The sequence below is a fragment of the Anthonomus grandis genome, chromosome 2 (assembly GCF_022605725.1).
Source record: "Anthonomus grandis grandis chromosome 2, icAntGran1.3, whole genome shotgun sequence".
Lineage (NCBI taxonomy): Eukaryota > Metazoa > Arthropoda > Insecta > Coleoptera > Curculionidae > Anthonomus > Anthonomus grandis.
In genome coordinates this window covers 17886235-17902967 of record NC_065547.1, presented here as the reverse complement: position 1 = coordinate 17902967, position 16733 = coordinate 17886235, and the positions used below count along the sequence as shown (strand labels likewise).

Genomic DNA, 16733 nt, shown 5'->3' with positions numbered 1-16733 from the left:
TCGTCCCTTTCTCCACGTATTTGGGGAATAGCTGTTATAACTACTAGTATATTTTGTTTGATTAGTAGATATGCTACTAAGACTGAGAGGGTTATATTCGAAATTACGAAGAATGAATCTCCGTGAAAGCTATGTGTGTCGCCATAAGTGACTATAGTTGGATAGGTTTTTCCACAGATTGTAAAATATTTTTTTAAATTGTATCGCTGGAAGTTGGGTTAAGGTGTGGTATGCTCAGTCCATTTTGTATTTAGACATTCGGAGACATTTTTGTAAAGTGGTGGGGGTACTGATACTGTTGGGGTTGAGGATATATGAATTTAGATTTGACCAGGTTGCAGGTGTGTGGGTTGCGATTGCACTGGTAGTAGCATTTTCTGAGCATGGGAATTCTGATAGAGCCTTGATGCGCTAATGTTGTGTCCAATTTCTGAGGATCGTTTTTGTCACAGTGTATTTTTTTTTTGCGTGAATTATGACGTAAGTTTCTTCTTTAATTTCGGATATTGTCATTGATATGACTGAGTGGCATTCCATTGGGCAATATTCGCCTTAGTTCTTTTACTGCTGCTTCTTGAGATAGGATTTTTGCGCATTCAGGTTCTTTGTAGGTTGTCGGCTGAGAATCTTGGTAGATACCGTAATTTATTCAGGTATGGCTTGCATTCATGTAGGCCTGTCTTAAATATTCCTTATTTCTGGACAGTGAAATGCATAGAGGCTGATGACGTATATTGTATGTCAGGTTGTGCCAAGCGAAGGGTGGTTACTTCTAGTAGTTGCCTATTTCTGTTTTTCTTGATTATTGGAATTTTTACGTTAACATATAAACTTGATTTTGTGAAGGAACAATTGCCTATGGGCATTTCATCTTGTCATTTGTCCTTGTACTGAATTTGCGGTTTGACTGGAAATACTTAAGATCCTATTTTAGAACTTGTGGGTTTTCAATTTCCGCTGCTATTTTATGGTGTCTACATAAATTAAGGATAGCTTGTTAACCCTTACTAATAATACCATTCTTTTTAGGTTTAGATACCCATTGTAGAGGTTCGTCATTATCGTTATTACGTATTACGTCGTTATTAGTAATTCTTGTTCGTTTGTCATATCCGCCACCTTGTTTTCCAATTGTTTAGTAAACCCATTTTCTTCTATCCCTTTTTTTCTTCGTTCTCTTTATCCTTCGCTCCGTGTCCGCAAATATTGCTGCAAGTTTCTCATAGTCCTGAAAGTGCTTGGAGTTTCATCGCTCATCGGACAGTCCTTGTGATATTATGTCCAGCGTTTTCCTGATCTCATAATTTGAGTATTCGACCATATTTAATTTCTGCAAAATTTCCACTCCTCAACAGCAAGATAATCCCAATCTTATAAAGTCTAAAGACCTTTTTGTCTTCTTAGACTGATCATTGTTTCTCAATGGTCCTATGCTCCAGTGTTCTTTAAGTAGAATTAATTCTTTAAAGAATGCTTTATTTAATCCATTTATGCTATTTATTGTAAAGCATTTGTTCGTTTGTAACTTGCTGCATCTGAGATTTCCTATATCCTTCGTGGCGTCACTTATGTCCTCGGTCCATTCCGGTTCATACGTCAATGATACTGTCGCTTCGTAAATTCTGATTGCGAGGCTACGGGGGTTCCAGTAACCCCCGCGCTAACTTCCACTCTGTAGCCTGTTTGTTCTCCCATCGTGTTCTGCGCATGATTTAGCACCATAGTGAGTAACCTCATAGTAGCATTAAAATATGTACCTATTTGTCACATGCTTAATAGTTAAAAAAAAGTATTTGCCTATTTGTATTGATAACGAATTAATATTAATCATATGTAGTTTTTTCCTTAATATGCCCACGCACCAATATGCTTATAATAATGATTCTTTCGTTTATTTATTTTATTTTGTTTTTTTGTAACGTGTGTTTGTAACACATATGTGGCAGCTGCTGATGGATATAATAGAGAAGCATTTAGAAATGATTCTGTTGCTATCGTTTATCAGATAACTTTGGATTTGGATGCCGCGCCGGTAGCGGTATTTAACCACTGCTGCTCTGCCATTTCCGTTGCAATATCCATATGCTATAGCAACAAATGAATGAACGTTACAATAAAATGTTCCTGGGAATATTCGAATAGCTGACACAGATCATTTCTATTTTCCAGCAAGAAAAACATTATACTTTAACAACAGATTCATCATTATTTACGACTTGGTCAAGCTGATTTTTAATGCGAGCTCGAACGGACATGTTAATATTTTTATAGACTGTTTATTTAAGCAAGTTAAAAAAATAATTATTGTTGAATATTATATTCCACCACAAATACAGTAAAACAACTATACAGTAAACAAAAAACGTCAACACCCAAAGAACTAAAAAGTGGCGTTGTTTACAAAATCCCATGTTCTGAATGTCAAGGTGTCTATATAGTTCAAACAAGGTGGTTATTTAAAAACTAGGATGACGGAACCCAACAGAAGCGTTAAACCTGAAGTACTATTAATAACAGAAAATAATTAAATAATATTTTAAAAGGGAAAAATTTAAAACCTCTATTAAACAATAGTCCTATTTACTTTCAGAATGCTAAGCAAATGCAAATGAAGCTTTTTAATTAAAAAAAGTTAAATAAACGTCGATGATACCTTATACTATAATTCTTGTGTTTCATTTAAACTAACTGAAAACAAGCACCAATAAAATTACCGTTATCGCCAAAGAAAAATACTGCACGCTAAATTCTGCATCTGCGAAAATTCTTAGTATTCATAGGTTATTAATAGAGGTCGTCTTAGCCTAAATCCACATTGGTACGTAATTACGGATACGTGAGGCTTTTAAGCCTATCCGTAACTTTTATCCCATCCACTAATGACAAGAGTATCCGTAAAATGACGTTATATTTTTACTCGAGTTTTTGGTGTTTTGACCTCCCACAATTGCTTCAACCTGATTTTATGCCTTGATTGTAAAGGACTTCTCGGATCCCATAGAGGTTTTCTGGCATAAATAATGAATGAAGCCAACATTTCGTCATCTAATTTGCTGTGTTTTTGGCCACTAAAGTTAAAATATCGTCCTCATTGGCACAAAGCTCGAAGGTAAAACCCTGATTCTCCTCCATATATACTGGGAAACCTTGGTGTTGCAAATAATTTTGACAGTGACTATTAATTAAAAAGCCACAATAGTCACATTTAAAATATGTAGAACCCGGGGTTGAACCCAAACTCGACATTCTAAAAAGAATGGTACAAAATAACAATTAGTAAAAAAAAAATTAAAACTCAAAAATAAAAATAAAGAATGAATAGTACAACGGACCAAAAATAGGACTGAAGTTCGAATTAACCAACTTCTATCCGTGTTAACCTTTACGTAGGTACGTGAAACCTTTCGGGTCTCTTATTGGCTGATAGCGATCACGTGGTCCCAACAGATCCGTAATTACGTTTCTATGTGGATTCAGGCTTAACTCAGATCCACTAAACACAGAAAGTACTGAAAACAATTCTAGTTAAACCCCTTATATATTACATTACCCTTATTATTCGCTTACTCGCTAAAATATGGCTTTAAGGTTATGTTATTCATTTATTTTGACAATTACTAAAAGACCGACCAAATCTGAATTTATTCCGTTACGTTAATGTAGCTTAAGCTTAATTTTACTGCAATCAGCTGATGTCTGTCACAATTTGTCACCCGAAGCAGATGTCACTGTCACCGATTCTCGATTTTTCATAACAATAATTTTCCTGAAAACATCTGGAAAACGTTTGTGTGCCAAACGAAAAATTCGCCTTATTTTCCTATAAAAAAAGTCCGATTTACTGTAGAAAAGTGAGGCTTGTGATTGTCATGTCAACTGCAGCACCAACCAGTCTAATCCTTTAGAGGTGAGCCCCTCTCTAAATAGTTTAGTCACTAGTCTTTATTATTACATTCCATATAAGCTATAGATGATTTAATGAAGACCTAAGTATTATTTTTTTTAGATGCTCCAACCAACCAGATGTCATCATTCAACAAAAATACCAATAGAAACATGTTGTTTTTGCTCCTCTGGACCCACCAAACTTCTTGACCTCTGTTTCAAATTTATCAACAACAACCTAGACTCAATTAGCCAATACTGTGGCTATTCAGGTTATTTAAAGCTTAAAGATGGAATCTGCCTTCCTGTAGAAATATGTGAAAAACTTCTAGCTGTTCATTCACACAGTTTATGCAATATAGATTCCAATTTTATTAATATATTTAAAGATACAAAAAACACCAGATTAAAAAGAGTATGTATAAAGAATAGCAATATATTTGATCATGACTTAGAAGTTCTGTTAAGTCATCATTTGTTAGAGCTAGAACTGATACAGAATAATAAGTTGACACACAATGCCATCAAACATTTTAACAATTACGGCTCAAGTTTGATCTCCTTGTCAATAGGAGAAGATGTAAATTTTTTCCCTTTTACTCTTTTTGAATCTATGGAATACTGGCAGAGGAGTTATATTCTTAATACACCAAACCTACGCCGATTTACATTAAAAAGTTGCAGAAGTATGACTAGTGATTTCTTTAAAGTATTGCTGCAACCAATGATAAATCTTACTCACTTAGACCTGAGCAATTGTGGCACATTTGGCAGCAACTTTAGCTGTGCAGAACATCTAGTCAACTTACGCAGCTTAATATTATTTAATGTTAGTAGGATACATTCAATGGTGCCTGCCATTTGTAGGCTTGAAAACCTAACGCACCTAGATATATCTCAAACTAAAGAGGAAAACCAAAAATTTCCTGAGCCAACAGCTACTATGACTTGTCTGGTGAATAGTTTGTCACATTTGGTCTCTTTGGATATTTCTGGGACAAATTTAGCTGGAACTGGAGTCGCAGAGACAGATAAGGCTTTGAAGTGTGATATACCCGGACTGATTTCTAGGGTGAATAACCCATTGAATTTTTTGGGGTTATATGAAACATTACATGATGCATGTTTGAGACATGATATTCCTGCTAAGCTGGTAAGTTTGACTGATGATTTGTATTGTTTCCTTAGACTTTTTGTTAAATTTTAACTTTTTTTTATAAAGAGTGAACCTTAAATTACAAAAAAATTGATTTGAGAGGTTTGATTTTTATCATCCATTTATTGATATTATTTTTAAAATTAAGGTTTATTTATTTTAGATTATGTATCAGATGTAGAGGTATATTCTTAATATATGTTCAATTAAAATGTAGATTCCAATTATAACCAAAATTAATTGTATATTCCTATATTATCAAAATACTTAGAACAATGATTTCCTTCCACATTCCCAAAATCTGTACAGCTTCTGCAGAAAAATGATCATCCTATAGAAAGGCGCTCTCCCTAGTAATTGTTGACTGTTAAAATTACAGTTCTAACTTACAAAGTGGTAAATAAATGGCATTTTGGAATAAAATTTGAATAGACTTATGATACATTTTAAATGTCACTTTTTCCCAAGATGACACCCATTTTAAAAGTTGGAACTGTTTGGATTTTTAATTTGCAATATAGCTTTTCATAACCTTTATATAACTTCAATTTTAAGTCCTTTTCTCCTGTAACACCACTCATAGATTACAAGTAGGTTAAATGACTATTCTTTTACATTATCAGATTGCTGGTAATGGCAACGAGGAACAAGTCCTAATATCTGCAATGGCATACATGGATAGAACTGAAGTCCTACAAAAAGTCCTCAATGAACTATTTCACTTATTCAGGTTTGGCAGTTGTCAGTTTGTAGGCCAAGCACTGAATGTGCTGTTAGAAGCAATGACTAAGCATCAGCACGAAAGACAAATCCAGATTACCGGAAGGTACCAGACTTAATTCTATCAATTTTTTTAACTTTAAATTGTCCTATTTCAGTGCTACTTTATTTTATATTGTCAAAGGTACTGATAGAGAACTACATGATGCAATACATGTAAAACGGCAAATAATTTCAACACTTTTAAATGGTATGAGTGTGCATAGGAATGATGACACCATGATGCGTAATGGTTGTCTTACTCTATGCCAGTTTAAGATACCTGTGGATGTGGTAAATAAATATTATTACAGATGTTGAAGTTGTGGGTATTTTGGCTAAAAAAAACAATTATTTTTTGCCAATGTTCTAAATATGGATATAACATTTGAATTGTATGTAGGCCGTACCTTTTTATTTTTACAGAGCCCGGGTGTGAATTAATTGAAATTTAAAACGTTGACTAGAAATGGTCGTTTTTCTTAATTTTTTAACCAAAACGTCTATAACCACTAGTAATTTCCAGTCTGGTCACAATCACAACTGAAAAAATTAATAAAATTTTATATAAATCAATAGAATATTTTGCGATTAACTTTTTAGCTCTTTGAATACGAACGACTTGTGGATGTATTGCTTTACTCAGTACATGGAATCGGGTCTGAAAGTTTTGTTCAAAGAATTGGAATATATTTACTGAATTCGTTGGCCTGTCAAGTAGATGGACAGCAGAAGGTTAGGTTGGGAGAATTGGGTGCAATAAATGTAAGTTGAATAATTTTTGCAATTTTCTGAACCAAAGCCTAACAATATTTTAGAAAATGATTTGGTTAATATCAGAAAGACTCGAGCATGGATATTGCGATGACGTTTTAGAAGTTGCTTGGTCGACCATGTGGAACGTTACAGACGAAACCCCGTCAAATTGTCGGAAATTTTTAGAGAATAGCGGAATGGAGTATTTTTTGTCCTGCTTGAGAGTAATATGTACCATAATTAGATCTGCATATAATATATATATATAAATAATTCTATTTAGAGCTTTCCTGATAAAGATGATTTGCTGCGTAACATGATGGGACTGTTGGGTAACGTGGCTGAAGTAAAAGAGTTGCGGCGTTACCTTATTATTCCCAAATATCTCTCGGTGTTTTCGGATTTGCTGGAATCTAACCGGGATGGTATAGAAGTCAGTTATAATGCCGCTGGTGTGATTTCCCATATCGGTAAGACTTGCTTTTAGGTAAATTTCTAAGCACTTTGCCAGTAATACGTCACATTGATAGAATGTAATATTTCTAGAGAAAGACCAGTATAATATTAAGATTCTATATTTCTGATTAATATTGTAATAGGACAAATTAGTAATACATATTAGCTATAATATTGGTAATAATAAACCGGATGTTGCAAGCTAGTAGTTCGTCCGCTATAACTTCTTTATGGTAATTTCAAGTAAAACTGGAAGAAACCAAAAACTAAATGTGCATTTCAATCTAGATTTATCTTGTAACTACTTATACCAAATTCTGTATGCTGCTAAAAAATAAAAAATGATTTATGTAGGGTCGAACCGCTTGAAAGACAAATTTACTTAAATCAAATCATTTGCTTTTATCTTTTTAGCTTCAGATGGTCCAGATGCTTGGAACGTAGAGGAACCGTCTCGGCAAAGCGTTTTAAATAGAATGACAAAGGCTATCGAGAGGTAAAAGCAAAAATAACACATAAATATCAAACTTCTAACAATGTTTTTTTTAGTTGGAACTTAAATGCTACAAGAAATATAAATTACAGGTCAGTAGAACCTATATTGCATCTTGTGAAAGTATATCATACCCCGGAGTGTCAACGATGGGCTGTGTGGGCTGTGGCGAACCTTACCAGAGTGTATCGTAAGTATTGAAATATTCCTGCAGCGGAACTCTCTAACTCGATAGACATAGAAATAGACAAGAAAAAAGATATAGTTAGTTACTTAGATTGTTGGGTATTACGTCACTTAGTCAATAGTAATAAATAATTTAGAAAAATACTCTATCATATGTTCAAATATTGAAAAGAAGAAGAAAATATACGGTGTTTAAAAGAAATATGAACTTAAATCTTTAACGATACCTTTCGTTATATTTAAATTAATTTAAGTTCAATAAGTTTCAGATACTATAATTTGCATGAGGTATAATAGATTTTTTAAATGCCCAGGAGCTGACGTTTAATCTATTGATCTCTGAGCTCGTTTCTTTTTTTTCAATATCCTACCTTTATATGTCATTTGGCATCGTTCGGCTTTATACATTCTTATACTACCTAATCTACAAACATTAGCCTAGTTTTATGGACAATGGGATTTTTCACAGCCAACAATGTCAATTACGGAAATGTCATTCGAGATTATCCATCTTTTAAGTTAAGTATGCTTCGTTATTGTTTCTGTTTTCATCCGATGTCAACGTTTTACGAAGGGAAAAGATTTCTTGTCTGGATTTTCATACAAAGGTTATCAAGGCAAATTTGATGATGGATTCTGATAATTTTACCTTATCCCTTTCCCAGTGTGTATTTATTATAACGTAATATATTTTCTTATTTTTAATTTAAATTTCTATAAATTTATTATTTTCTATTAAATTTATTTTCAAATATTATTATTGAAATTGAAATTTGTCTAACAAGGGGCTGCCAGAAGCAGTTATGATAGGTCTTCTGATGGACCCGTCATGTCCCACCGAGGGTTACCAGAGCCCAATGGCCGTAGAAAAACCGATAAGGCTCTCTGGTCTGAAGGACGAGTCGCTCGGTGCACTAAAGGTGTGACCCAAGTATTTGAACTTGGAAAATGGTTTCATTCTCCTGCCAGGTATGGAGATGGCTTCTTAAGTGTCAGTGTCCGGTTAAAAGACCTGTTACTAGCCGAATTTCACGCCTCTTTAGGCGTAGTAGATTTTTGGTGAAACAGGCAGAGGGCCCAACAAAGCGCATGGCCTGCGTGGCCAGGTATCCAAACAAGCTGAACCCTGCAGCCAACCTGCACCAGTTTCTCCAGGACTTTTATGCACTCTAGTACGAGCTTGGTGCTTATCTTTACGGCCGTGATATCCTAAATGGCAGCTCTACTGTCCGAACATATTGATACGACTGTATTGCGGTGTCCGCGGCTTAGGATTTTCTGTCCGCATGTTAATACAGCGAATACCTCGGCCTGGAAGACAGTGGCGTGCTACCCCAGCGAGTATGCCCTACTGATATGTAGGATCCCACTACAAAACCCTGATCCAGACCTATTATTCATTCTGGACCTATCTGTGTACCAGATGGTCCCCCTGTTTAGCCATGCAGGCCTGTTGGAATGCTGCCTATCCTCTCTGCCTGCAATGTGCGTCACGAATCCCTTGCAATCTGAAAATATAATATATTTTAATAATAAATATTATTATAAGTTCTTAGATTTTGCCTTAGAAATGGAAGACGAAGAACAAACGATTAAATTAAGAATAGAAAGAAGACGATTATACCACAATTACATAATAATAATTACATTTAATTGAATAATTCAAGATTCGCGTATTAACATTTTTTGAAACTTTGCACGAGGGTTTGCCAGATTGGTCTCTTCAAAAAGTCTTACATTTTTTCTATAAAATGTACAGGGAAGCCAATAATTGACCCACTTAAAATTTACATGGGATTTCCTATGTTCCGCTCGGCGACGCACCACCCGGTATATATAGGGTATTTAAAAAAAAAATTGTATAGAGTAATAAAACCCAACCCAACCCATTTTATTCCCTTCAGTGGAATCATTGAGAATTTCCCAATTTCGGGGGTACATAAGCGTGGATGATAAACTATATGCCTTACAAACTTAATGATCAAATTAAATTTGAAAAAAATAACTAAGAGAATTTGTTGATTTTCAAATCTGCTACAAAAACGTCCCCTCCCTTCAAGAAACATAAATATATCTTTTTTCAATGAACTAAAAAGAGACGAAAGCAATAGCAAAACCATAAAACCTCTTTCTATATTTTTTATTCCGAAGGCTGCCGATAGCAACACGAACTCTACCCGATCCGAACCAGTTGAGATGTAGAGTAGGGTTTAGACATTTTTTTCTATAATAGAAAGAAAAAAGAAATTTTCTTTCTATCGAGTTAGAGATCTCGCCCGATTTCTTATCTATTTATTTATCCATGGGTCAAGCCAATTATAATTTTTTTATAAATCTAAGAATTTATTAATTCAAATAGACCTAACTATCAACTACATATTTGCTTAGCTAAAGAAACAATACTTTAATAGGTATTTATAAAACAAAAAGAAAAATGTCCATATAACACAGGACTAGACATCTTACATATCATGAACAAAACAATAATCTCAATATACCAGTAACATATTACAGACAGCAAGTTAGTTCGGTGGGTAGGAGCGTAAAACAAATGGTTAGGTCTTGTACGTCGAAATGGTACATTAATATTAATCCTCCACTCAGGACTAAAACTCAAGAGTGTAATAAATTATAAAACAATCCAGATCATGTTTTCATATTAAGAGATTCTTCTACCTGGCGATAATTAATATCATCTACAGCCCGTTCGTTTCTTAAACGAAATATATCGTAGAAACTTATGGTGCACTCTTTTAATAGCTTGAATATGAATATTGTAATGGAGGCTCCAACCACATGATTAATAATCAATGTATGGGCGCTCCAGACAGCAGAACAATAATTTGATGTATATTACATTAAGGAAATCTCTTGTACAACGCTTAATAAAACGTAAGATTTGACGAGACTTTGTGATAATGAAGGATATGTGAGGTACATACATTTGATGACTGCTATAAACCATGTAATCTAATCAAGTATAAGATTACATGGTTTATTTGATCAAGTCCGTATAAAGGGTCTGTACATGGCAACCTTCTTCCAATGATATTTTAATAGGAATTGAGTAATTTTAGTTTAGTTGAACTTTGCTCGGAAGAAATACAAACAGTTGGTCGATAAATTAGCCTCTTAGACTGGTTGGCAGAAAATCACAGACTAGGCTCTTAAACACTAAAAATGAAACATGATTTCCAAAATTTTGGAAAAAATCCACTATTAAGTATGTGTACACTGTTTGTGCTATCAATAACGTTCACTTGCACTCTGCTACCTTTGCCTGAAGCACTGTTCTTAATTATACTTAAGTATTGCTTAATGATGTCAAGTGAGGATAAAAAGCTGGTTCATATGCTCTTGACTTCTTCGTTCAGTTCTCTAATTTGTTTATCAAATTCATCGAGCTTCTGACTATTACCACTTTTAATCTCACTTTAAGCTTCCTTAGAAGCACTAACATGATCACTTAATTGAATGGCTTTTCTTATTTAAGAAATACACTCCTTGCATATGTAGGGTTTAGGGAATTGCTCTGGTCTACATAATCAAAGGACGAATTTCGGTTGAACTAACATTAGATAGATCCCTTACACATAATCTTATTGCAGAAGTCACAGGGATAAGCAAAAATTTCCCCAGCATTCTTAGGCTCCTTAAAGACACACTTTTGAGTACATCCACCACATGTGCCAGACATTTTGAGATTAGAATTTTATTTTAGATAAATATTTCGTCAACACCAAAAATGGAGTAACCAACTATAGTGTTAAAACGATCTATGTACCCTCAGGGTTCAAAACCGCCAGTTGGCACTTTAATGATCAATAATATACACAAAAACAATGAAAAATAAATAAAACAAAAAACAATTTTACTCCTCATTAATGACATGGTCAATCTTAGAATCTTCGGAAAATTTATTCAGCTTGTGGATGATGCAGAAATTTTTTGGCCTGATCCAATAGCAGTATTTCTAAATACCACAGTCAAAGAGATATCGTTAAAATCAACTTGGACAAAAATAAATTTTTAGGTTTATTTATTGACAATAAACTAAAATTTAAAGTCATATAACACAGTTATGTCGAAAAATATCAGCAAATTGTTGTGCACTTACGGTAGCAGCCGAGGTTTATTTTGGAATGGCGAGAAATGTTAATTTCTGAAATTGAATCCAATTTAACGTATGTTTTGTGTTACATTGAATAGAATTGTATAAATGTGTTTGTGTATATGTATTTTCTCTTTTTACAGCTTTTTCAACAAATACCATTGAATTATTATAGATTGCCATTATTACTTATATTAGTTAAGGGAGATCTGCTGCCTGGCTTCTTCCCCAAACAGAGAAGAACACAATTGTTTCATTGTGCCAATAAAAAGCTCTATGGCCAATATTAGTTTATTTTACATTTGCCAAAAAACAGCAGCTTATACGGCGCTGATGCGCGATGCAATTAGCATAATAAATGAAACAAACTAGTACCACCAGAAAATATTTTATAAAACTAATTAGGTTACATTAATTATTAGGTTAATTACTTTATTTAAATTTATTTACTAATTAGGTTAATAAACTAAACGAAGTAAACCTCTACCTGATGGACGGTATTAAAGCAAAAAAAGTGTCTGTTAATCCCGTGTTCAAAATAAACAAACAGGTCGATGTTCGGCGTGGACATGAATTTTATTAACAAATATTGGTTATGCAATGAAGGGAAATAGAAACTAAAAATGTTATTATATTGTTATTAATACTATACTATAATCAAATGCTTAGGGTGTAGTGAGTCAGTCAGGTAAAAATAAACTCAGTAAAATTACATAGTTGAATTAGAAAACAATGAATGAAAAACCTGTATTATCATAGAGAAGATAGAAAACAGTTACGACCAGAATGTAGGTAGAGCGAAAAGAAGGAAAATTAGTAATAAAGTTAAAGATAATGTGTGTATATGGGGTTATTACGATTGTACGCGATAAAGTTTAAATGAATGAGTGAATAAGTTTAAGAAGGCTGATTTATTGGATTTAGAAATGTGTTCTTTAATTCTTGTCTTGAGTTTTCTAGTGGTTTTACCGATGTAAGTGGCAGCACAGTCTTGACAATTTAGCTTATATACCCCACTTCTATTAGTATGAAGGATTTTTTATTTATTATTATAATTAATAAGTTGACAAGTATTGACTGATTTGAACGAAATTTTTATGTTGGGGGCATTGTTACTTAATATTTTGGAAACCCGTTGTGAAAGAGGGCTAAGATACGACAGTGACAGATAAGTCTTCAGAGTTTTTTTTTGGTTGTGTATTTTTAATTTAGGGGTAAGCACTAAGTAAATTGTTTTTGTGCTTACTTGTTAATTTTTTAATCGTTTCAACATTATAAGCATTGTTAATAGCTATTTTTTTAATGATATTAATTTCATCTTCGAAGTCTGTGGGGCTTAAGGGTGTTTTTAGCACTTTGCTTATATAACAATTAAGTGCTGCCATTATGACGTCCAGGGTGATTAGAATTAGCAGGAATTATGTGGTCTGTTGGTGTAGGTTTTCGAAAAATTGTGAGTGTTAATCTATTTTTTGTTCTTAAAACATTTTAATCAAGGAAATTAATACTTTTTTGTTCTATTTCAATAGTGAATTTAATAAGGGGATATAAATTATTAAGAGAATCCAAAATATTGTAGAGGCTAGTGTTTTTAGTATTAATTATTGCAAGACAGTCATCCACGTAAGGGAACCACTTTTACTGTGGGGGATTATAGTCTTTTAACCGATCCATTAAGAGGTCTGCCAAAAGAGGCGATAAAGGTTTCCCCATTGCCAACCCTGTTTTTTGTGAGTAAAAAATATTATTAAACACGAAAAAATCTTGAGATAAGCAAAATTTTTGAATTGTCAGAATGCAGTTGCGCTTTTCGATGTTTATATTATCGTCAACAAATTAGGTACATCAAAAGATACTAATAAGTTCGTTATTGATAAGCAGTGATTCTAGTTTTTGGGTTAGTTCAATGGAGTTTTTAAACAGTAAAAATCGGTCGTGGCAAAAGATCGGTTATCCTTTGGGTGTCGGTTTTTAACAGTTACCAACTAATTGCTTTAATATAAACTCTAGCACCTTCTAGGAATCTTATGACTGGACAAAACAGGCATCATTTTAATTTTTTATTGTTTAATATTGTTCTGCTATTAATTTCCATTTTAACAAGCTTTTAATATTTCGTTTTATACCTTTCAGCTGATAAGTATTGCAATTTATTAGAAAGGGAAGGAGGTTTAGAACTTCTTCAAGAGGTATTAAATCACCCTGATCCACCAGCTGATATAAAACAGCTGGCCGCCTTAGTTATAGAAAACTGTTGGAAATACAAGAACCACGAGTGGCGACAGGAGCTAGACGGATAATTATTGAATTATTTTATTCGTGTTTGGTTAATTTATTGAGAATACTCATCAAAGCGAACTGAGTTATAAGGCTTTATTTTATTGTGTGATATATTAAGTAAGCACAGCCAGAAGATTTCCCGTTCTTCTTATACGAAAATCTCGGTTCTAACTAAGCTTTATTAACTGAACATCAAGCTCAGTACAAAATAGAATTTTATTTACTGGTGAAATATATCGAAAAAAATAAGAAGCAATTGTGTTTTTGCTATCATAACCTGTTACCAGTCATGTTAAAAAATAAAATAAGCTCAGTGCATGCTTTCTCTTTAGTAAAGCAATTCTGTTTCGGACTGTTTTATGAAAACAGGATAGTTAATTTTTATTGTACATATTTAAGTTAAAATAATAAATGAATCCTCTGTTTGCTGAATCTTTAGTTCAGGTTCAACGTTTTTTTGTTCTGCACATACGGTAGTAAACCGGCTTTTATATATTGTTAGCACTATTTTTACCTACGCTACTTAATAAATAGTATATATTTAGAAATGTGTTTTATTTTACTTATATACCATTGATCAAACAATGACATGAAGTTATAAAAAAATATGCATTCCGAGTAGTTGCTTTACAGCTCCATAAAACGTGGATTTTTGCAATTGGTAAAGTATAAATTCTTTAACTCCCAATGCTATTAAATGTTGCTACTTTTGTTGCTACGTTGCTACGTTGCTACTACACCTAACTGATGTGTCTATTCTTATAGAGATTAATGCGAATTATTATTAGTTTTTGGACAAAGACAAAGTCGTTTATAGGTGTTAATACTTTATAACATAGTTTACACAAGTGAAGATTAGATACATAGTATTACCACCAATTCAATAAAAACTGTGCTTTACTTCACGTTCGATTTATTCTGCTCTTCCTACATTTCGTGGTCAAAAAATGCAGGGTCTTTTTTAATAACCTAAACAATCATGGCCTGATTCCAAAGCTCGGTTTGCATTCTTTACGATTCAAGTGCTATTTACTTTGCCTTGATTTAACATTCCCAGACTAAACATAAATAATCGAACTTATAGAACCGGAAATATTATCTACAGAATGTTTTAAATGTATGTACATGTATAAAATCTATAAAATATTAATTAATTTTACAATTACAGCTAAACTAATACTTTTATTAATATTAATCTGATAGGTCTAATCATAACATACAGATAATAACTGTATCCAGGTAGGTAGGTACCACAAATATCCGTAACATTAGTTTCTGTAGAAATCAGGGCAGTTAATATTATTAAATCAATGGTGAATCACAAATGTTAAATTTAGTGAAAGATTGATGTGCATTACCGAAATAATTATAATTTATTCACTTGTAAAGGAATGCAAATGCTGGAATTTGTTTTGGCATTAACTCATTGTTTAGCGCTTTTTTCTTTAAAAGATTCTCTTATGCCTATTGGTAGGATGCCAACAGAATACATATCTATACTCTCATCCCCTTTTTATACGGGGTGTTTACTAAACATGCGACAAAAATTTAGAGGAATTTTTGCCGCATGTTAGGAAGGTCCAAGGAATAATCCCTAAAAAATTAGGGATTATTCCTTGGACTATTCTATGGATATTTTGTCCTTTTATGATATTTGATAGGACGCTTTGTTTCGAAGAAACGGGGCGAAAAGAAATTTCAATCATCCAATACTGTCCGTCCATTTCAATCATAGAATACCAATGCATACTACACTGGTCCTACCAAGTAATAACAAAATCTACCAATTCCATTGGTATCTTTTAAAAACATTCCTATTAACGTAGCCGAAAAAAACTTAGTTTAATCGGTGTCAAAATTTTAGAAAAATGTAGACGTCTATTTTCTGTGTTTTAAAGTCTTGTTAGTGAAATCGTCTCATAAATGGCTATACGGACGCCGAGATGGCTGACATGAATTACATTTATGGATTGGCGGATTGCATTAGTAGCTAGTCGGTTGTACTGTGAACGATTTCCTACTCGTAATGTGCCTAATAGAAAAACCTTCCAAAACATACAACAACGACTTTGTGAAACAGGATCATTGAAGCGAATTGGAGGACCAGGAAGGCTAGAAGAAAATGTGCCATGGTAGAAGAATATCCAGGTACCTCTATGAGAAAAATTGCAAATACTTTAAATGTAAGTAACGGGACAATTGGGAAGATTCTTAGAGACAATTGGTTGTACTCATACCACATACAACGCGTTCAGGCACTTCTCTCTACAGATTTTCTTCCACATATTGCATTCTGTCAATGGATTGTACATACATTGGTTCAAATCCCTCGACTACTGACTCTTACTCTTTTTACCGATAAAGCCAGTATCTCAAGAAATACAATAAGGAATTTTCATAATAACCATGTTTGCAGAAAAAAATCTACAAGAGGTGCTTGAACATGGCTTCCAGATGCACCAGCGCATTTTAGCATTTTTGGCTCGACAGTTTTTAACAGTAACATATGGAGATCGCTGGATTGGTCGAGGTGGATCTCACGTAGCCTGCTCGATCGCTTGACTTAAACCCCCTGGTGTTCCCAGACTTTAGGTGTTCCCATTTCCTAAAGTCATTAGTTTCTACTACTTCAGTGGAAGACGTAGAATATT

The 16733-nt window shown here is 33.5% G+C and overlaps 1 protein-coding gene across 2 annotated transcripts; it reads left to right on the top strand.

Annotated features, from left to right (window-relative positions):
• The first annotated feature begins 3718 nt into the window (after positions 1-3718).
• Positions 3719-14630, top strand: LOC126750237 (protein zer-1 homolog). 2 transcript variants are annotated; one of them, XM_050459785.1, is made up of 10 exons: positions 3719-3907; positions 4007-5038; positions 5665-5867; positions 5920-6094; positions 6404-6565; positions 6619-6780; positions 6840-7026; positions 7427-7508; positions 7562-7695; positions 13936-14630. In XM_050459785.1, exons 2-10 carry the CDS (start codon positions 4007-4009, stop codon positions 14100-14102), a joined length of 2304 nt encoding a protein of 767 aa, XP_050315742.1. In that variant the 5' UTR covers positions 3719-3907; the 3' UTR covers positions 14103-14630. The 2 variants fall into 2 exon arrangements, with proteins under 2 accessions (XP_050315742.1, XP_050315743.1); XM_050459786.1 differs by lacking the exons at positions 5665-5867; positions 5920-6094 and having other exon boundaries at positions 3720-3907.
• The last annotated feature ends 2103 nt before the right edge of the window (positions 14631-16733 follow it).